Here is a 22,997-nt window from a genome sequence, read left to right on the forward strand (position 1 = left end):
CGACGACTCGGCGAGTCGCATAGGTGACTCGGCGAGTCTGGTTGCGAGTCACCGAATTGGTCCCTTCTTCATGTGTCGAGTTGAGCCTTGAGTCACAGGGGGTGACTCGGTGAGTTGGGAGCTGAACTCACCCATGTTAGGACTCGGCGAGTCAATGCCCTGACTCGGCGAGTCCAAGGCAATCTTCATAGCTCAAGAACAGACTCGGCGAGTTGTTCATACAACTCGGCGAGTCTTAGCATAAAGTGTTCATCGGATGAAGATGAACTCGACGAGTTGTTCATACAACTCGGCGAGTAGGATGAAGGTGTTGAATGGCAGATAGAAGGTGAACTCGTCGAGTCATAGCCCGACTCGACGAGTAGAACCAGGGACCCAGGACATTGGTTTGCTAGGGACTCGGCGAGTGGTGATCCACTCGGCGAGTCGGGTCAACTGAAAGTTGACTCCAGCTTTGGCTTAGAGTTAATCCAGGGGTAAAATGGTCATTTTACCTAAAGGACAGTTAGCAGTGTTTGATTGAGTATGTCGTGGAAATTGCAGCCGGAGGACTCCCGGAGCAGCAGCAGTCAGTTAGTTCCCGATCAGTTCAGCAGCTACTTTGAGGTGAGTTACCTTCCAGTAGCGGTGGGTCTACGGCCACAATGCCGACCCACCAGTAGGAGTTGTATGTTAGATGATTGTCTTTGTGATATCATCTAGGTTTGCTACTACCTGATATGTTATATGCTGGCATGATATGTTGTATGTGATAGTAGTAGAGTTCGGTTGTTAGGACCGAAGGGTAGTCGGACACCCCAGATACGTCCGACAGTATGTGATGATATGTTTGCATGCTGGCTTGTTATGTTATATGTGATCGTAGTAGTAGGGGGTGAAATAGTCCCCGAGGATCGTTTGTTAGGACCGATGGGTAGTCAGCACCCCAGAATGGCTTGACATGGGTAGTCAGCACCCCAGAATGGCTTGACATGGGTAGTCAGCACCCCAGAATGGCTTGACACGGGTCAGACGGCACCCCAGAATGGCCGTATGGGTAGGTCGGCACCCCAGAATGGCCGTACCGGGTAGTCAGGCACCCCAGAATAGCCTGGCAGTATATATGTTATGTGTTTGTATGGTATGCGGTACGTTGGGGGGGGGGGGGAACTCACTAAGCTTTGTGCTTACGTTTACAGTTTTGTTTTCAGGTACCTCTGCATCGAAGGGGAAGGAGCCGGCGCGGTAGCGGCATGTCATACACACACTTTTCGGTTTCCGCATTTATGAGATTTACTGGGACTGTACTCTGATATTTTGATGGGATGTATGGTGTGGCTTTTTAGAACATGGTTGCAATGTGTTATGATGTGAACAAACAATGTTTTTAATTATTAATGTTTTCTAAAGTAATATTCTAAAAATGAAATTTTCGGACGTAAAAATTGGGTCGTTACACCCATGGCCCAAAAACTCATGATCCATACAGACAGAGTATGCGGGGCGTACCCCCCATGTACGTTAAGCGTACAGGCAGAATGGTGAGTACGTTGGGCGTACATCACTTTACGCGGGGCGTAAACTCGCTGAACTAAAAGTCCTCATAAGTTCTTAATGGCTTAAGCTCTTACGCCCAAACTTCAGATCCATCGACCAAACATGCCTAGGATCCATAAAGTCTCCAACTTTATCCCTTGGGACGTCCATAAAGCTCTTAACTCAAAGTCTTAATCCATTAAGACCCACCTACATCATACATGAGACAACCAAAGCCATTGGGACCTCATTTTTCTCACTCAAGACCTCTCCTAAGGTCTGAAAGGACAGCTAATCTCAACCAACTCACATCATGCATCACTTTGGGGCTTTGGGACAAGAAATGATGTCAAAACTTCATAACACCAAGATCTACATAAAATAGATGTCAAGCAAGAGACTTTATACCTCAAAAGGGTTCCAGGAGATGATGCCTTCCCAGATCTACGAGCTCCAGCCACCCAACTCCTTCCTTGACAACTTACTCTTTTCCTCTTCCAAGCTTAAACCACCAAGATGAGCTTTTCAAGGCCAAGATCTCTAAAATGGAGGTTAGAATGTTCTAGGGTTTCTTCTGAGGTTAGGGAGGCTGATATGGGGGCTAGGGTTGAAGCCATTATGTTCTATTTATAGTGGCTCACCCTCAAATTAGGGTTTAAGGACTCTGAGCGTATGTTGGGCGTACGCGTCCTTGCACCCGCGACCATTTGCTCTATAACGTTGGGCGTAACCCAACCTATGTTAGGCGTACCCACGCGTGTCCCAAAGGTATGCATGGCCTACTTTGACAACTTTTTCCATTAAGGGCCATGAATGTAACTTTCTTTAAAATGTCATAACTCCTTCATCCTAAGTCCGTTTCCGACGAACTTTATATCCATGAAAAGGTAGCGAGAAGCCCTACGCTTTTAGCAACACACCCCAGCCCGAAACCTTCTCGAATAAAACCCATTGTCCATAAAAGACCAAAACGCCCTTACTCTTGATCTCAGAAATTCATAAATAAGTACTTTTCGAACGGGGCGTTACATAGGGGCTGCAAACAGATGAGACAGTTATTGCAGGAAAAAAAAACATCTTGAAGCAAATCATGTTGTTTGAATAACCCGAAGAGTTGAATCTTTTTTTTTTTCGTTTTCTGTTTATGTAATTTGCTGGAAAATTGTGTTAAGGTTTTATTGAGGACATGATGTAAGTTTGCATGATAATTGAGACAATGCCAAAGGGAAAATAATTACCCCCAACCTTTCGTTTTTATAATTTGAGGACAAGTTTTATATTTTTAAATTGCTCATGAAATATCTTACCATTTACCAAGTTCCATGCTTGTTACTTAAATTGGTTAAATACAAAAATCAATGACGAGTTTTTTTTGTAACTAATTGGATAAATCAACGATGACTTTGGTCACAAGTCGGATAAGACAGTGACAACTTTTTATCGTCACTAATTAGGTAAAACATTTCATTGATTAGTGACAACATTAAATGACGAAACAGTTTGTCACATATTTAATGATCAATATATTGTGGTCACTATTTAGTGATCGTTTTTATACTTATAGTTACTTGCGGCCTTTATATGAAAATTTGCACCTGTCTCTTTTCTTGGTTGGCAAAAAATTGAAATAACTCTAAAGTTTAATCAGATTTTTATAGGTAAGAAATGAAAATTATAAGTAGCTGAAGATGGGAATAAACCAGTGTTGTAAAAATCAATCTAGGCGGACGATTAATTGGGATTAATCACTAGGCGGTCTTTAACCGAATAGGATTAAAGCTAATCGATCGGCTTAATCGGTTTTGGTCAAAGAGGGTCAAAGTCGAAACTAGACGGTTCTAATCAGTCCTAGGCGGCCTAATCGGCCAACTTTTCAAATTTGAAAATATTAAACCAAATTTTTCAAAATTTCAAAAGTTCATAGTATTTTAATGTTCAACTAATATATAAAAAAAATAAAAATTAAATTTTAAAGTTTTTCTCCAGAATGGTCAAAATTTCTATTTTTTCAAATATGCAAATATCTAAATTTACTTATTTTCTTAAGATATATTAAAATTTGAATAATTTTTCTTATTAATTGGATGATAAATTATTGTGCTTGTTAAACTTATTATTAAACTTTTATGCTTATTTATTAATATTCTTATGATTAAAATTAGATTTATAAATTCCTGAATAATTTTCTTAATAATTAATGGTTTCCGATTAATCCCCGCCTAACCGGTTAATCCCTAGACACCAAAGGTAGAGTAAACTCTACTTCTAGTTACTCTCATGATATTTTCATTGAAAATCCAAACAGTATGTTGCATTTATTTATATACTATAGTTTCATAATATTTTCATTGAAAATCTCAATCCTACTTTTGCATATATTTTTCACAAGTCATTCCTAATTTTCCATACTTGTCCAACATTTACCAACAACATAATTTAGGTTAAGTCACTCATTATCCCATTAACACTATTGATAAGCCCATATAATGATACCAATGAATTTGAAATTAAAAAATCAACATCCTCAACCAACAAACTTAGATCATTATGCAGCTTGCTACTTGATACATATGTTTTCCCAACATCTTCATAGCATCCATGTTCTTTAATGTCCTTCATATGATGAACAATTCTTCCCTTGAATATTCATCCTGACATAGAGTCAACATTCAACCAAACAATGAATGGGGTATTAGAAGATTCACATCATCATGAAGAATACATCCAAAAATCACGAACTAAAAGGCCTTTAATTAATAGGCAACTAGGAACATGAAAATATAATTTACCTTTAATATTCACTTCACATTAATCAGAGTCTTATTTGAAATCCTGCATAAAGTACATAAATATAAAGCTGAAAATGTAGGTTGCGGTTTTTGACAATATAACAAAAAAAACTTGCATGAAGCTTTTCAAATGTAGTTTAAGAATTATTAAAGCAACAAAGATCTGATTTACCTGTTGTTTGATCTTTATAAGAGAGTTGATGTCTTTTTCCCCTGCAGCATAAAACGAGCCAAAATGTGTTTCAATTTCTTTTAGCTGTGGAGTAGCGGAATTTCCGTTGGTGAAGGTGGTTATTGCTGGGCATCTGGAAATGCTCAAAGTATCCAATAATGGGAATGAAAAATCCTCCTTCCCCAAGCTAAACCCCTTAAGACTTTGAAGAAGTTGTAATTTCAAGGACTTTAGACGAGGTAACACAAGTATCTCCTTATTCGTCTTGCCATCAGATTCTTTCTCTTTGTCTTCTTCTACACAAACATCTGCATCCTGAACAATCACGACCTCTATCTGACTGCAGCTGCATATGCGTAGCTCTTGGAGTTGCAATAGACTACCAACCATGGAACTAGTAAATACATGTTCTAATGAATTACATTCATAAATTTCGACTCTTGTTAGGTTTGGAAACTCAAATGCTGTCCACTGATTGCTCTTCCATATATACCTCAGATTACTTAGCCACTTCAACCTCATTTCTTTGAGGTTTGGAAGATTGACAAGAGTAGTAGTAGTTGTTTGTGATGATTCATCAAAACCACTTCCACTATTTCTATTTCTCCCTGCTGCTTCCAATGCAGTTTCAAATACCTCCTCTACCCAATTACAATAACTCACATGAATCTTTTCCAGCTTTTGCAGTTGCAGCAACTCACTGGATGGAATAATCTTTTTAACATCCTCATTAAATTTGACATCTAATTCGATCAAGTTATGAAAAGACCAAGGTATCCTTTCTGAAGTAGCAGGGCTCGAGGTGTCACCGTATAAACTTTGGAATGAGGTCTGCAAGTCCAATAAAGAAAATGCCAGAGGCATATATATGTCAAACAAAAACCTTTGAAATGTCATATATGTGCTGTACCAATTTTAATGAATTAATACAAGATATTATAATTATTAATCACAATGGTAATTGTAAGTATTAACTCCAACTAAAAGTTATCCGATGGGTTGCTATTTTTGATCTCATAAAGTAGGTTAGTTTTGACCTTTTGTCCTTGTTGAAAATGGAAAAGCTTGATTCAAGTGACAACATGCTATGAAAATAACAATCAAAAGAAGTAACAGATGAGCCACTAACTCACTTAGAACCATGAAGAACAACAATCAAATGGAGTAACAGGGAAAGATTTCATTGAAAATCATGCTAGGCTAAGAAAAATGATAAAGAAACAAGCAAATCGAGAATAATCATGCTCTTCCAGGTACTAAAAAGCCTGCAATAACAACTTTTGACAGAAAATACCTAAAATACCCTTTCCACTGAAATACACTATTTTATCCTATCTTGCTTTCCCATTTTGGCCTTCTTAGAACAACATAAACTTAGACTGAAACTAGTGTGAATGTGTTTGAAGTAAATTTACTTGGCAGGAATGATATCTTTCTTAATTAGATGATGCCAATTAAAGAAATATATATACCTGATGAAAGTTAAGGCCAGATTCTTGATCAAGAGCATGTCTGCCTAATTCTGTGTGTATATACTTGAGTTGGGGAGCTGTGGACCCACCAGCTGCAAACACCATCATTTTTGGGCATTTGTTGATGATAAGTTTATCTAATGAAGGCATCTGGAACTCATTCTTCCCCAAGAAGAAACCCTCCAGCTCTCGTAGACCCACTAGTTCAATGGACTTTAGACGGGGAAAGACCACAACCTTCGTTGTTGTTGTTGTTGTTTGCTGCTCTCCATATTCATCTTCTTCCTTCTTCACAATCACTTTCATTCTGTAGCAATCCTCTATCTTTAACTCTTGGAGCTGTCTCAGGCTTTCAAGTGCAGAGAATGTGAATATATCTTCCAAACCCCCACAATTTTCAATACTTAATATCTTTAGATTGGGAAGCATAATAACATTGTTATTTACTCTTGGAATTCCTTCCTCACAACCACTCTTCTCGTTGTTTTTGTTGCTGCTCATCCCTAATTGAGTTTCAAATAACTCATTCATCCCATTGCAAAAGCCTATTTTCAGCACTTGAAGCTTTTGCATTTGTCCTGCTGCATAACATGGAATTACACTTGACAGTGCATCACACCTATATATCTCTATCTCTCTAGAGTATTGGCATAAGCTCCAACAAACACCACCTGCTTCAGACAACTGCAACAACACATGGAAAAATGATGTAAAACTAATTAAACTATATACACAGCTTTTGTATAAGAAAGTTAATTCAAAATCTAGCTTTTTATATACTAAATGATACCAGTGCTCTCCACATCAAAAATGTACTTTTGTTTTTTTTTAATTAATTTCGGGATTTATTGAAGAGAAAATCACTTTAACACCTAAAATATACGAATGCAAATTCAATGAAAACAAGAAAGCACATATTTAACAGAATAACCTTAGAAAAAATAGTTTTGGGTGATATTATATATTGTTCTATTCTACAATATCTGTCACCTGATGTCCCCTAATATCTAAAATGTTACATTTAACTAAATTCTGGGTACAATGACCAGATTTTCACAAAAGGTGATATTCTCCTCTCCTACTGGCCAGTACTTGCTAAATACTGCTTTAACAGAAATAAAACTTAAATTGCCTATAATACCCATCAAAAGATGCCATTATCATTTTATTGAACTTCCATAACTGCCCTTACTAGAGTTTCTGAAGTGTAGCAGCTGTGTCATAGCATCCATCCCTCTAGGTAATTATTATCTTAGTATAGTGGGTATAAAATGTATTATTTATAGAATATTGCAAAGAAAAAAGGAAATTAAATAAATAATTGAATATGTACAAAGCATACCTCAAATTGATCAAGAACAGCAGTAGTTGCAGTGGTATTATTGAAAGATATTTCATTGCTCCCCTCATCCTTGGCACCACCTCCACCAATACACTTCAGATTCTTTAGGAATCTTAGAGTGAGAGAATCAAGATGAGGGAACAAGATGGTGGTTGTGTGGGTAGATGTAAATGTAGTCATTTCTTCATCCTCATCATCTCTGTTTGAAACAACTTCTTCAATACCATCACACCCATGTATCTTGACTTTCTTTAGGTTGGAAAGAAGTTCTGCCATGAGAGGCGAAAACAAGTACTTAATGCTTTCGCAGTTATCAATACTTATGGTTGTGAGGTTGTGGAATGGGGATTCTGATTGTTGTTTTGGAAGAGTGAAGAATTTATTCCAGTTGCTGCACTTCCACACATGACTCATGTTGTCCATATAAAATAGCTTCAATTCCTGGAGGTTGGGAAATATAGAATGTTGGTTATGGTGAGTTGTTACCAATTCTCTACTTGTTGGACTCTCACTCTCTATCTCAAACACCACCTCCACTCCTTCATAATTATACAATTTAAGTTTATGGAGGTTATGAAAAGAGTGCATGAGACAGGGTGGGAATACAACATTAGAAATACTGGCAGTGGCTTCTTGTAATGTCTCTTCCTCTGACTGAATATCAGTCTGCAAAGCAAGAAATGTAATTAGCAACCTGTGTACTGAATTGTGTTAATGATATATGATTCCACGTCCATTAACAATTCTCTCTTATAATTTTGGATGTCAAAATGGTTATTTTGATTCTAGGTATTTTTTTTCAAGAAAAAGTTGCAAATGATGGAAAATGCCAACAGATTAAAAATAGTTTGATCTTTCACCTTCAAATAAATTATTAAAAGATGCTAAGGATCCTATGCAGCAAGATAATACAAAAATAAAGATGCAACTTATTTTCAAACAAGAGTCCGAATTTAGCTTGAAATTGAGTTAATAAGAAAAAGGTAGGTTAATTGAAGGGTTAAGTTTACTAAATTTATCTACCATCCAAGTCACGGTCTCACGGAACTGTTTCCAAACAACCTAAGTCCCTATTTGACTGGTTGGGAATAAGAAGCTGACACTGGTATGGTGGTACCCCTTCTTAAATTATTAAAAAAAAAAAAAAAAAAATAAATAAATAAATAAATAAATAAATAAATAAATAAAAAAAAAAAAAGAGGACGGTTAAATACATATAAGATGGCCATTTTACCCCTTGTTTTATATATTTGTTTGTTTATATAAATGAAACTCGGCCAGCCATAAACCATCCTCAACCCCAAGCCACGTCCTCTCTAAATCACAGTCGTTCCCAATCTCTATGTGTAAATTATCCACACCACATACCATCTGGAGATCAAGAAAGAAAGAAATAGGAAAAAAGAAAATTTAAAATAAAATAAAAGATATGGTGACGTGTTTGTGTCTTTAAAGTCAGCTCTCCCTTCCATCTTCATTTACCAGATCCACCAGACGCACATGGACCTTTTTTTTCAAGTAGAAAATCATTCCACTTGTTATCAAGATGAAGAAAACAATTGATTAATCAAGTTTTTAAGAGTTGTTGGTGATATTTGATCCAAATCAGGGTGTTTCAGAAAACTAAGTTCTAAAAAGATCAAATAGTAATAACTCAGAATCAAGTTTATAACCACTTGCAGACCATCATTCCCGTTCTGCCCAAACTTCTACTCAAATCCATCAACAAAATAAAAAATTTGACGAGATTCGTTCAATTCCACATCCAAATAAATATATGGATATTCAACTTTTCGTTATTGTAATGAGTAGCAACAAAGGGTTGTAAGCAGTGAGAGAGCGACGTAACGCCATCGTAAGTGAGGACTAGTGATAGAGAAATTGGGCGAGACTTGCAATTTAGGGTTTTGGATTATGTTCTTTGTTGTTTACTTTTAAATACATAGATCACAACAAAATATTAAAAATTATCAAAATCAAAGAATAAATTACATTTCTGGTTAATGTGGTCACCGTTCCACCTTAAATTTTGATATGATTTGATACAAACTTGTAAAAAAAACTCGCCCCTAGTTGTTATTTTTTTAAAACTCTTTTTCCAATTAGGACATCGTACTTTGAAATGTTTATTTTTACCTATAGTAGCACCGTTCTTACACAGTGTTACAAATATTTTATTTGATATCTATTTCTATCATTGGTAATTAAATATACGTGTTGTTAATTGAGAAAAATAAGGTCGTATAGTAGAATATCGAATGTGGGGGACCAAAAGGGACAACTCCACAAACTAATGTGGCAAAAATTTGACATCTCACATTTGGTTACTGTCAGGGACCAAAAGTGTGAAACTCTGAAACCCTTTTTGGCTAGCAGGAGAGAATATCGAAGTTAGGGGGACCAAAACTGCCAACTCCACAAACTAATGCTGTGAAAAGTTGAGGAATGATCAAAGTGGCAAAGTTTTGGAACTTTTGTCGCAAAACATTGAAAAGGTTAAGGAGGGACAAAAAGTGGTAAAGTGTTCAAACTTTTGTGGTAAAACGTAGAATAATAGAAAATATTCTATTCCTATGACCTTTGCGCTTTAATATATATATATATATATATATATATATATATATATATATATATATATATATATATTGTAAAACATGTTAGTCATATCTTGAATTTTAAGATGTATAAGTTACAAAGTTTTTTGTATAAATCAATTATGCATAAATAATTCTTTAATACTTACCAAAAGTTTGAATACTTGAATTAAAAAAAGTAATTAAGAAACTCAATTTGAAGCAAACTGAAAATATTAAAAATATTAAATTCATGTATTTAAATTAATTTACATTTTTTAAATTAGACATAAATATTAATTTATTATATTAATAGTATACAAGCAATATAAATATAAAGTATAAACATAAATATTTTATTTAAAAGTTGTACTTTTTTATTATATAATACCCAATAAAAAATATAATAATTATTTATGCTTAAGAAAGTATTCTCCAAAACATCACTGCTTTGCGCGGGCACACATCTAGTGTGTGTATATATATATATATATATATATATATATATATATATATATATATATATATATATATATATATATATATATATATAAATTAGGAAGGAAAAGTGTCAAAGTAAGCAAAGAATTGTGACAAAAGTTTGAAATATAAGAACTTACTATTCCTAAGACCATTGAGAATTAATTATATATATAATACTATTCCTAAAGACTATTGTGAATTAATTATATACATAATTGTCCATATGTTTGGTCTTTTTGATTAATATTGTTGGATTTTTATGTTAAATCCAATGTATAAAAGACTTTTTTTTTTCATATCAAAATAAATAAAACTTATAAACTAAAATGATTAAATATATAAATTACATTAAAAAAATATACAATATCAAAGATATAACTCCATTTTCCCAAAAGAAGTATCACATCCCAAACTCTCTCTCTCTCTCTCTCTCTCTCTCTCTCTCTCTCTATGTGTGTGTGTGTGTGTGCGCGCGCAGGGGCAGTTCAACTTTGGTGTCCATAGTGGCACCAACAACCACTGTTTTTTTTAGACACATTGTAAAAAATTTCGAATTTTTCGTTTTTTCTACTGTTATGCCACTACGTAAAAGAAAAAAAAAGTGTCACCAGCAACACTTATGTGCCACCAACAATCAGTACTATGAAATCCTACGTCTGCCCCTATGTGTGTGTTGTGTATATACAAGAAAAATGGATTATTTTCATCTTTAGTACTTACCTTTGTCACTCACCCCTTATATGTTAGTTTTTTGGCTTAATTAATGATGTTTCCATCCCATATTGGTACAAGGAATGAAGGGTGGGTGGACTACAAGCCTATAAGGGTGGTCGAAGTGCGATAATTTCATTTTATTTACTTCATTTTATAGTCTATTTTAGCATATTTCGTTCATCATTTAGTTAATCTTCATGCATATTTTTCTTTTTGTTATTTTATGACCATTTCGGGTACTTTCTAGTTCTGTGATCTTAATTGCAAATTTTAAGGAAACTAGCGGAACGGGAACTACATGAGATAATTAAATTTGGAGGACAACAAAGATTGTGGACTAAATAACTAGTAGAGATGATACATGAAGTGAACTATTGACGGATGAAGCATGAAGAAGGTGGTCTCTTGCTTAAAATGAAGACGAGAGAATAATTGTGCATTCGGGATTGAGATGAACGGGCGATTCTATGAAGTTATGGATGATTTGGAGAAGGCAAATTGGGCTTAACTTGAATACAACTTGAAGAAAAATGGGTCACAAGTTGATTGGACTCGAACTGGGCCAAGTGGACTAAAGCATTGGAGGCTCAAAACTCAAGAAAGCACACACCATGCCTCACCTGTGCAGATGTGCGCGAACCGCGCAGAAGCATGCGACCAGCTAACCCGCACAACACCACCCTCACGAAGACCAAAGACCTTTCGTATTCAGCTCCACCCGCACAAGGCACCCGCATAGGGTCCTTCAGGGGCAATTTTGTAATTTTTGCTTTGAGTGTTATTTAAGTGAGTTTGGTGCAGCTTTTGAAGGAATCAATACACACGAATTTAATGGCTCTCCTTTGCATTATTGGGAGCAACTGGAGACTTGAAGAACTTAGAAGAACATCAAGAACAACATCATCTTTTACTGTGATTCTTACTACATGTTTGGTACTTCTAATCTTTATTTTAGTTTCTTGAGTTTAGCCATGCTAGGCTAAACTTCTCTTTGGTTGAATTGGATGTAATTTCTTGAATGACTTGGTTATTTTGAGGAATTCCTTGAAGTTATGTTGAATATCTATGATTATATAATCTATAAAAACTTCGTTCATGTTCACATATATCTAGTCATGAATAATGATACATGAATGTAATTTTTTTGGTTAAACTCTTGGCTAAGTAATAGGTCTTCCGTTTAATAAGCAACAATTAGTTTGAATGTTTGTTTTCATTTCATTTAAACTAAGAAAATATTTTCTCCATAGTGGTAATGAAAGCATTGGATTACTCTTTGAATTTGGTGACTCTTAAAACCTAATGCTAATTGATTTTCACAAAATTATATGCTTCATTAGTTTTGTGACTTTGATTTAGAAAATATACTAAGAGCTTCTCTAGTCATTTTAATACAAAAGAAGAGTTGAGGAAAGTTATGATCATTGCTATAACCAAGTTTGATTATAAATATAAGTATTGCACCTTAGTATTCTCATGATTATTTAACCAAATGTTCAAGTTATGAAATTTCAAAGTCAATCATCCTTCTCTTATTGATTTTACATCAAACTTTACTTTTGATTGAATTGTATTTGAAATCTTAGCATAATTCTAGTGTCAACATGCTAGTATAATTTAAGTTTTCTAAAAAAAACCAAAAATAGTTAATCCCCCATTTTTACTTTTATTGTTATTTTTATAAGTATTTGAAGAAAGAAGTTTTCATAGAATTATAATATTGAACCAATCTTCGTGGATACGATCCCTTTACCATTATACACAACTTTTTATGTGCAATATAAAGGATATTAATTTTGGTGGCCTCGACACGCATACCAAAGTGGCTCGGGAAGAAGAAAAGTGGGTGGGCGGTATCGACAATATCGTTGGGTGCTTATACTGAGCAAAAAATGGGACTGTGGTTTACCTCTTTTTCGGGTTATGTAGCCCGTGAGTTTGGTGAAGAATCTCGATGAAAGGTTGCATCAATTGTCCTCTTTGACCTATTAACTAGGTCAAGAGTTAAACATATATATTTTTTTTTAAATTACCTATAATTTCTCTCAATTTGTCAATCTATTTTCATCAATTCTTATATTTATCTTAATTCGACTATCTAATTCCACTATTCACCTCTTCAATTCCATTCAATGGATTCCAGATGAAAATCAAAAAAGGTTATTATGTCAAAAACACAAATCGAAGCAAGGCGGTTTAAGTCAAGAAATTCCATTTTCTTCCCTAGAATCCCAAAACTACAAACAAAAACAAAAGTTCCAACAAAACCTAAACTATCATCAATACCAACACTATCAGTAAAACCGAAATTATCAACAATAACCGGTGCAACAAAGCTACAACTCATTTCGTCTTCCATAGGATAATATGTGTTTTACTCTATACATGCAGTATTCTTAAGGGGTTCCTGAAACCAAATTCCAAAGCCTATTATCGTGATACTCAAAACTTAGAATCATCAGATTCTAGTGACGATCCCACTCTCGAACAAGATATCGAGGTGCAGTAACTAGTTGTCGGGAACAAACGCGACTACACAAAGCGCCAAAAGTAAAAAAAAATGGTTGGAAAAGGAAGAGATGGCTTTGGCTATGGCGTATGTCGATGTTTCTGAATATAAAAAAACGTAGAAATCACCAAATGTCAGATGCAATTTGGGAGCGGGTTGTAGAACATTTTAATGTTCAATTGGGTGGTATGGATCGACCACGACATCAAGTAAACTCAAAATGGAAAGATCTTCAAAAGATATGCAACGATTTCAAATGCATCTTTAACCGTAAGATGAACAGTCTCGCTAGTGGGGGATCCAAGGTAGATGCTCTAAAAGATGAACAAAGCAAGTATCAGAGGCTTAGTAATCAAAAAACTTTTTCTGAGGAAAAAAGCTTGGGATGTTTTGAAATACCATATGAAATGGTTGCAAGTAAAAAGAGTCGACGAAGAATCCCCGCCTCCTTCTTCAAAACAAACCAAAACTTCTTCATCGAATGCATATACAACATCTTTAGATGCACAACTTCCACCGGGGTTCAACCAACAACACCAAAAAATGAACTCACCGCCTCAAAGACAACAAAAAAGAAAGAAAGCAGCATCTGAAGCATCAACACCAAATGAAATCGTTGATCTGGTCAACGAAATTGTCGGCATCCACACTGTGAACAAAGTAGAGGTGGAAGATAGAAAACGATATTGGATGAAAATTTGCGTCTTAAACGAGAAAATGAATAAATGGAAGCTAAATTGTTGAACTTGGAGATACATGAGAGAGACATGCAATTTTTTCTCAACCTGCATGATCACTTGACAGGAGAGATTCTGCGAATGGTGCTCGAACAGAAACGACAAATTACAAAAAAATATGGCTGAGAGTTTTAGAATTTTCTTGATCATTAGTTAATTATAATTTTCTCTTTTTATTTTTAATTTTGTCTTTTTTTATTATGTTTTTTTAATTATCATTTTTTTATTTATCGTGTCTTTTTTTTTATTTGTATTAGTGCTTTTTAATTAAAAAAAATGTTATCTTTTATTTAATTTTGTATTTTTTAATTTAATTAAATTAAAAATAATAATGTAGCGGTGGGTTGAATGTCTTGAAAAAGATGTTATTTTTATATGTTATGGGTTGGAAAAGATGAAAGTAAGAGGAAAGAGAAAAACGAATTTGAAGCTCGTGTGACAATTAGTTAAGTGTAGGGATGAGAATTTGGCCCGAAAACCTGAACTGAACCGAGAACCGAACCGAACCGAACCGAATTAGACCCGAATAAGCAATTTGATTCGGTTTTCGGGTATCTATATAAGGCTTATTCGGTTTTTGGGTTATTCGGTCCGGGTTACCCGAATAAGGGCTTATTCGGTCCAAAGAACCGAACCGAATATGAAGAGTCGTTTTTTTCCTTGCACAATTTATGTATTCGGTTCTATGATCATCACAATCGATCCCAAAAAAACCAAATCGAAGATCGTTACCCACTTAATACACCAAATCGAATATCCAAAAAAACCAAAAAAACCAATTTATGTATGTTATCAATTGAAATTTAAATGTGCTATGTTAACAGTTAACTTTTTTTTTTTCTATAAGTCCAAGCAATGGGGACTTTGATCTTGAATAATAGAATTTAATGAAAACAACCATATATGTTCTTTTACTTGTTTCATTCCATATTGATGAAGTTATTCGGGTTATATATTTATAGATAGATTTTTTTTGGTGTTTTGGATGTTTAATTTTTAGTGTTTAATTTGTTTCTTTAGAAGATTTGTTATGAAATCATAAGCTACAAAAGTAATACAAAATATTCGGGTTATTCGGGTTATCCGGGTTATTCGGGTTATTCGACTCCTTAATCATCTTGTACATGTTATTTGGGTTATTCGGGCCGAAACCGAACCGAACCGAATAATACCCGAACCGAACCGAACCCGTATTGCTTATTTGGTTCGGTTTTCGGTTCATACAATTACCCTTATTCGGTTTTCGGTTTATTCGGGTCGGTTCGGTTCGGTTCGGTTCCGACCCGAATAACATCCCTAGTTAAGTGGATTAAGTGGTTTCCACTCTTACCATCTTAACAAGTCATTTACAGATCCCTATTCTAATAAATGAATAGTTTTAATCTCATTTTGACAAGTATCATTGTAATACAACTCATCATTAATATTGTGTCATGTGCCATGTAGATATATTACACAATTCATTTCAAAATTCAAATTTATATTTTCTAATTATATGTTAAATTTGAAGTTATAATTACTTTAAAATTTTGATATATCTCTTAATTAATAAATTATTTAAAATTAATAATAATGATAAATTTTTATTATGAAAGTTTAACTAATTTTGGAACCCGTGGTTCCCACAGGTTATAAACTAGTACAATTATAAATGACTACAGAAAAATAATATTTTATTATATATCCATTTGTGATACAAGAATTATAAACCGTTAATTAACATATCCAATTTCACTTTGTAAATTTTGTATAACATATATAAAAAAACTTTTTTGTTTAAATTTAAGTTTTAATCATTTGCAATCATATTTAGAAAAAAAAATTGCTCTTAGTGAATGTCAAATATTTTTATTTTAGTTATCTGGTTTTCCGAACCAAATAGTTTTTTTTGTTAGGAAATGACATTTAAGTTGTTAACTTATTAAATCTGTTGCTTTTTTCACTAAAAAGTAATTATTTACATTTATAACGATTTATTAGCTAAAGTTAGATGATGAAAATTAGTTCTAATTTAAATTGCTTTAAACTTATTATTATAATAATGATCTCTAATGAAAAATCATGTTGATACATAAATATAAAAATATTTTAAGCCATATTTTTAAATGACTTGTATTGAAACCTTAATTCAAGAAATGGTTTGTACGTTCATGGTTTGTAACATTTTGTTACAATTATGATGCCCAAGTTTAGTCATCTCACCTCTTTATTATTCAAAAAATAGGAGCTTAGTCCTTAATTAAGTAAGAAAGTGAAATTGAAAGCGTTACCTGCTCTTCCGATTCGTGATTTTCTCCGCAATCTTTTATCTGAATCTCCAAAAGTGCCCCCAGATCAAAATTGGTGGTGGTAGGCATGAATACATTTCTAAACCTCTCACATCCTCTGATGCTTATGCTTTCAACAGCTTGAAATCCACGAACGAGAGGACAAGAGTTATCTACACCTTTTATCCTCCACACCTCTCTTAGCTTCCCTGAAGTCTCCACTTTGATGCTTCTTATTAAGCTACCGATGTTGTCTTGTTCTCCAATTGCACCGGCACAATCCAAGTCGATGTTGAATAACGATTCAATGGAACCACAATCCACGACTTTAAGCTCCTCAAGATGATGCAGCAGAGACATGGGATTGTGCGGAAATAGATTCACAAGTTTATTACAATTTCTCACTTTAATCTCTCTCAACTTAACTTTCTCACCTCCACTAAGTTCACAAGGCCATATTTCTTCTAAGTTCTCCATGTCATCAATTCGAAGTGTCTCCAACTTAGGAATCACAACCTGCAAAATAATCATCCCTTAATAACCACATATAAACAATAACACATTATACAATCAAATTACAGATATATTATGAAACTTTTAGTTGAGAATATTATTTAAATTGTATTAACATAAAGAACATATATCTACCTCTTCCTTCAACAAACTAGATGTTCGCAACTTGTTCTGCGGATAAATGACTGTGAAACCTGGAATGCCCTTAAGTTTCAAGTCTACGAGATGTGGTAGCCCAATTATCTTGACATTATGGCACAAACCTGATAACTTCGGTAGTTGACTCAAAGATAAAGACTTCAGCTTGGGGAAAGTAATTGTCTCTTCTCCACAACCCCCAATCCCAGTATGTATGAGTTCTTCCATATTCTCGCATTCACAAACTTCTAGATGCTCAAGGCTTGACAAAGTGTTTGCAACATGGAGTTTGAAGAGGTATCTCAACTCTATACACTTTGAAATAATAAGGACTTTTAAATTGCAGAATGAAGAGGACCGAGGAGAATGTGTCGACTTCACCTCATCTTCAAGATTATTCATACCATCCATGCTTAAACAAAGAACCTCTGTTTTTACAAACAACTCATTAAGTTGAGACTCGAATACATCACCTTTTTTGGTCAGCAACTGCAACGTGTTTTCATATGAGTGCCTACTCTCACTAATATCTCCATCTAAAGAGCACCCCACTGAGATCTTGAATCGTTCAAGATTCTCAAATGACATATTTTTCACTTCAGCTTTGTTATTAAAAAACTCGAATTCTAAGGCAGAAAGGCTGTTTGAACGCTCCACCATCTCATTGCAGTTATCATCTGTGAATCCAGACGCATTTCCAATATAAAATTCTTCAAGTTTAACCAAACTTTTCAAGACACCCTGTTCTATACGGAGACCATCACAAAATCTCAGATCAAGTAACCTTAACTTCTTTAAATTTCTGACTGTGGAAGGTAACCATTCAATGCGAGAATTAGCAAAGCTCAGCACTTCCAGATTCGATAGATTTCCGATAGAAGAGCAATCAAACATCTTTAATGAACATTCAGTGAGATGAAGCACCCGAATGTTGGTGGAGCATTGAGGTGCCAAAGGAAGCAATGGGTACTTCATTTTATCGTATGATATAACCTGGAGCTTTTCCATTCCTTCATAAAATTCTTGAGGAAACTTTAGAGACTTATCTCCATGCATAAGTTTCAAAATCGTTAGTTTAGGAAACTTGAGGTCTACTGGAATCTCAATCATACCCTTGCATGTTAATGAAATTCTTTTGCAAGAGTGCACGATCATATCATTTTCATCAGGCCACCCAAGCATATTACCATGGTTGACAATTGAAGCTTGCTCGACTTCAGAATACATACCCAAAACAAAAGCACGGACCAGATCATGCATCTTGACGTGTACACCATTATCACTTCCAATTAGTAAATTTGTCTGCACCAGTCGCTCAATGCAGGTGTTGAGCCTGTTTCTTGCTTCTATAATTGTATAAACTCTATCAAATAACTTTAAGCCCCATCCATACCTCATCAACTCCTCGGTAGGAATATTGAAGTCTTCGGGAAACAAACCACACATCAAAAAAACAGATTTTGTCTCCTTGTCCGGGAGATTCTCATAGCTGGTTCTAAAAACTGCAGTAGCAACATTACCAATGTCATGGTGTTGTAAACGAGAAAGTGCATCCTTCCATGCATCCTTTCTTTTATTTCTTAGAGTACACGCCATGGTTTTGATGGCAATGGGTAGACCGCAACACCTCCTAACAATATCTTCTCCTATCTTGTGGAGCTCGGGCTCAGAAGTTTCTACAAATTGCTGGAACAATCTTTGTGCTTCTGCTTCAATTAGAAGTCCCACGTTAATAATTGAATTAGCTTCAACCCCCATCACTGAGCAAACATGTTCGTCTCGTGAAGTCAACAAGACCTTGAAGTCGACACCTTGATTGGGAGAAGGGCTTAAACCAATATCTTCTAGATCAACGGACTGCCAGACATCATCCAATATTATGAGGAACTTAGTGTTACCTCCATCTGATTTGGCCTTGAACCCTTGACGAAGCTTCTCAGCTCTTGTTTTCTTATCGCTTTCTTTCAGTTCTATGCATAGGTAATCTGCTACAACTTGCTGAATAGCAATGGGGTCCGATATTTCCCCTATAACCGCCTCGATGATATAACCAAACTTCCTCTTTTCTTTGGCAACCTTCTTCAGCCTTTGCATCATGTGGGTCTTCCCCACTCCCCCCATTCCACATAAGGCTATCATGTGGTTGGCCTCAAGTGCTTTGAGTGCTTCACTAAACCTTACCTCTCTTGACTGGAAGTCATTGTGTTCAGTTGAAAGCGTAGAGGTGGATGCCATCACGGAATCAACTCTTCCCAAAGGAATGGGATGATCGGTCCAAGTGATCAGAGAGTGTCGTCTCATGACACTGTCGATCTCCTCAATTATATTGAAGGCATCCCTTCCGGCCCTGTACCTAATCTTTAGATTGAAGCAACAGCCGACATCTTTAGAAACAGTTTCCACTTTTGCATTGATCTTTTCTACATCTTCCAACCAGCTCTGGACTTGAGCTGCTGGAACCTCAAGACGATTACTAATGTTATGATTCTTGTGCTCTTCAACATTGTCTTTTGCTTCTTTTAATTCCTTCATTTTCAAATCCATGTCACTGATGTACTTTCTGCAGGAAACGAGGTAGCGTAGGTAATCGTTAATAGGAACCATGAGAACTGGAACAACTTGTTTTATAATTTCATTAGCAGTTTCCATGGCCATATTCTTGTGGTAGCACCTGCATCGTAGGCAGCCAACAATTGATCAGGCATAATTCGATGGAAATTAACAGTGGATCTAGCAATTGTATTCACCCTGGCTTAAAAGATGAAGTTTTAAGAATTTTAAATAGAAATCCGGTTTTTCATTGATTCATTATAAATACATAAAAATATGGTCATTTGAAAGATGACGGTAGCAAATATTACATGCATATGAGCACATCCTAGATTCATTTAATTAAGTAAAGTTAGAATAGACCGTTGATGTCACGAGTGAAAAAGTCTGTCTCGTATCGTAATTAATTAATGACGTTACCTTTGTGTAATATTATAGAAGAATTTGATTATTATTCGATCTTATGATAATGCTATGTTTTGGTAATTATGTTGAAATCCTTGTAATTTGCAACCACATGGAAGTATTTGTTAATAGATCTGACTTTTTGCCAAGGAGCCTGTGATTGAAAGATGATTAATCAATACGAAAGTAAAAAATATGGTGAATATGAAAGAATAAAAGTTGAAAATATCAACGTGTTAATGTTTTCATGGTCTCACTTTTGCAACCCATCTTTTAATTAGCATGAAGAATAATAACCTATTTTTAATATTACCTTGGTCGTTAGATAAAGTTTTGTTAATATCCAAGTATAATTATTAAAACTTGGCAGGCAAAATTGATTAACAATAGTTACATCTATGATCTCTACGCATGTGGGAAATTGGGTTTTATTAAACACATCCAGACAAGTGAATCTAAAGGAAAAAGTTTATAAATTTAAACATGATAGTAGATGTTTCAATTTAGCTCATATACATTAAATGGTTAACCATGTTAGGGGATCCATAATGCATTAAGTTTATTAGAGTTTAATAGATTAACATATCATCATTTTACTTACTATACAACTCTACATTAATTTCCCTACAAATACAATGCATTCAACTCAATAAAGTTCAATGAAATATATATTTAATGGTTAAAACCTTTTTCTCATTAAAGAGCTCAATGTCCATTAAACTCTATATCCATTGAATGCAAACATGGTTTCCTATAATGGTAGAGTTTAATCAATTGAATGTCAATTAGGCATGACACCTCGTTCAACTTTCCCATTAAACTATACATTATGAATGCTCTTAGCCAAGTGGGTGGCCCCAACTTGTAATATATATTTTTATTTATTTTAGTCATTTATGTAGTCGCCTTTTAAATGATTGTGAGTTTTGTTTCCCTTAATAGTACACTAAATAGTAAAGTAATTATAGATTGGGCTTTGCTAAATATTAACACTTTTTATAATTAATTTTTTCAAATATGTATCTATTTAAAAAAGTTTACCTTCATAAAAGTAAACTAAACACTTTATCATTATATATTCTATAGTTTTCAATATCAAAACAATAATTAATAAGCTTTTTTTTTTAACTTTTGATCCATAATACATCATATCAATATCGCTAATGATAATCTATTAAGTGAAATCCCAAGTACCCTTAACTTTGGTAAAAACATGTCCAACTACTCGTCACCACCAAATTTATCTTTACTTTTTTTTTTTTTTTTTATCAATTATCATATTATATGTTTCTCTAGAAATTAAGATACAAAGCTCAAAAAAAAAAAAAAACATTGAACCTTTGGGTTTTAATGTGTAAATTGCATAAAAGTCAAGAATCAGTTTTAAATAAAGGATAGAGTCTAGGGGTAATTAGTGAAAATTTAGTTTTGACTTCTTAACACTTACATAGAGTAATAGAAGACATTGTTATTTCACAAACTTCAAACAGATTACTGGCGCACCAAATTGGTATCGGAGCATGGGAAGAGGAATTTTTATTAATCGAACAGGTCTGTTTCTGGTGTGTTCTTGGGTGTTATTTTCTTGGAATCAATTGAAGAGGTGTGAAGGTATTATTGATTATTTGAGTGATGATTCTCTAATAGTTTCACAAGGTATCTTGACCAGAAAAAGCACAGCAGCAAGATTTGAAAGTGTGAATAACAGTAGCGTTTTTTCGGAAAATTTTCAATTTTGAATTAACAAAGAAGGTATAATTCATTTTGCTGTTGTTTTTGGTGATTTGTATTGAAAATTGGGTTCTTCCATAATGAAAGTTTGTTTTGAGCTTGGGTCTTGAATGATAGCACACAAGATGTTCGATAAAAGTCCTGAACGAGATTACATTGTTCTTGAGGTTCAAGTACAGGGGTGCTGCTGCATTTTGTGAGGTGGATGTTTATGGGAAGATGTTTGGTGAAGGTTAGCGACAATCTTGATGGGTTTTCTTGCATAAGATAGTGTGGGTGAGTTGACATGATTTTGTAACGAAAGAAAGTCGATAGTATCTCCAAACGAGTGGAGAGTAGTGACTTTCAAGAGGCGTTGAGTGGTATAAATTATGAGATTCAAATTGATATGGTTTCTTTCTAATATCTTCGGAAACAGTAGACATTATTCACACAACAGAAACAAAACAAAAACATGAATATTATTTGGTAAAAAAGTTGAATCCAAAAAATTAACATACTAACAACAATCAAAACCTACATAATGTATTCCAAAGGATCAATCGAATTTCTCCATTTCCCAATTGATCTACCTACGAATATGAATTTGTAATGAGATTATGTTTCTTTCCTTCACCTATTGTTCTTATACAAACCAATCTTTTGAAAATCAAAGGAGAAAACTAAAGAGGTATAGTGGGTTGAGTGTAGTTGGACTAACAAAACCATTGATTAATTGTATCAAACAAAACAATATCGTATGTGTCTGTGAATTAGTTAATAAAGGAGAGTACCTCTTTGTGTATATGCTTCTCTTTTCTTCTTCCCTGTAAAGAACAGAATTCAAAATTTTTGAAGGATGATAATACTACGAATTGTGAAAGATAAATTAAAGAATGACTCACTAATAGCAAATTATATAACTGTCTTTTGTGAGGGGAAAGGGCATGATTGTAATTAGGAGATGTTCACACCTATTGCTTTTTATAATTGGTCTTTTCCAGAAAGAGAACAATGGTGCACCCCTTTTGAGTATGAACATTTGTGGAGCAGGAGTCATTTTTATGGTTATGTACCCCACTTGGATGTGAAGTGCGTTTTTAATTTT

At 34.4% G+C, this 22,997-nt stretch overlaps 1 protein-coding gene and 1 long non-coding RNA gene across 4 annotated transcripts; one reads left to right on the forward strand and one right to left on the reverse strand.

Annotated features, from left to right (window-relative positions):
* Positions 1 to 3,857: 3,857 nt before the first annotated feature.
* On the reverse strand, positions 3,858 to 22,910 carry LOC145030622 (uncharacterized). 3 transcript variants are annotated; one of them, XM_078978999.1, is made up of 9 exons: positions 22,795 to 22,910; positions 22,684 to 22,716; positions 17,222 to 19,895; positions 16,577 to 17,089; positions 7,291 to 7,956; positions 5,949 to 6,632; positions 4,477 to 5,307; positions 4,305 to 4,347; positions 3,858 to 4,166 (listed from the first exon to the last, which is right to left on the reverse strand). In XM_078978999.1, the coding sequence occupies exons 3-8, from the start codon at positions 19,877 to 19,879 to the stop codon at positions 4,336 to 4,338; spliced, it is 5,364 nt and encodes a 1,787-aa protein (XP_078835125.1). In that variant the 5' UTR covers positions 19,880 to 19,895; positions 22,684 to 22,716; positions 22,795 to 22,910; the 3' UTR covers positions 3,858 to 4,166; positions 4,305 to 4,335. The 3 variants fall into 3 exon arrangements, with proteins under 3 accessions (XP_078835125.1, XP_078835126.1, XP_078835127.1); XM_078979000.1 differs by lacking the exon at positions 22,795 to 22,910 and having other exon boundaries at positions 7,291 to 7,731; positions 7,900 to 7,956; positions 22,684 to 22,767; XM_078979001.1 differs by lacking the exon at positions 22,795 to 22,910 and having other exon boundaries at positions 7,291 to 7,731; positions 22,684 to 22,767.
* LOC145030624 (uncharacterized) lies at positions 21,684 to 22,313 on the forward strand. Its single transcript, XR_013676667.1, has 2 exons — positions 21,684 to 21,730; positions 21,827 to 22,313. It is a non-coding gene; the product is annotated as an uncharacterized LOC145030624 (long non-coding RNA).
* Positions 22,911 to 22,997: the final 87 nt, after the last annotated feature.

The sequence above is a fragment of the Lactuca saligna genome, chromosome 2 (assembly GCF_052625555.1).
Source record: "Lactuca saligna cultivar CGN05327 chromosome 2, ASM5262555v1, whole genome shotgun sequence".
NCBI classification, from domain to species: domain Eukaryota; kingdom Viridiplantae; phylum Streptophyta; class Magnoliopsida; order Asterales; family Asteraceae; genus Lactuca; species Lactuca saligna.

What these genes read in the sequence shown, in the direction of transcription:
- LOC145030622 (XM_078978999.1), bottom strand. Translation starts at nt 19,879, where the DNA reads ATGGCCATGGAAACTGCTAATGAAATTATAAAACAAGTTGTTCCAGTT. An exon ending in ATCACGAATCGGAAGAGCAG is followed by an intron (nt 7,957 to 16,576) that starts GTAACGCTTTCA and finishes CTTGCTTTGCAG; the next exon opens with ACTGATATTCAGTCAGAGGA. An exon ending in CTGGCCTTAACTTTCATCAG is followed by an intron (nt 5,308 to 5,948) that starts GTATATATATTT and finishes TTGGACTTGCAG; the next exon opens with ACCTCATTCCAAAGTTTATA.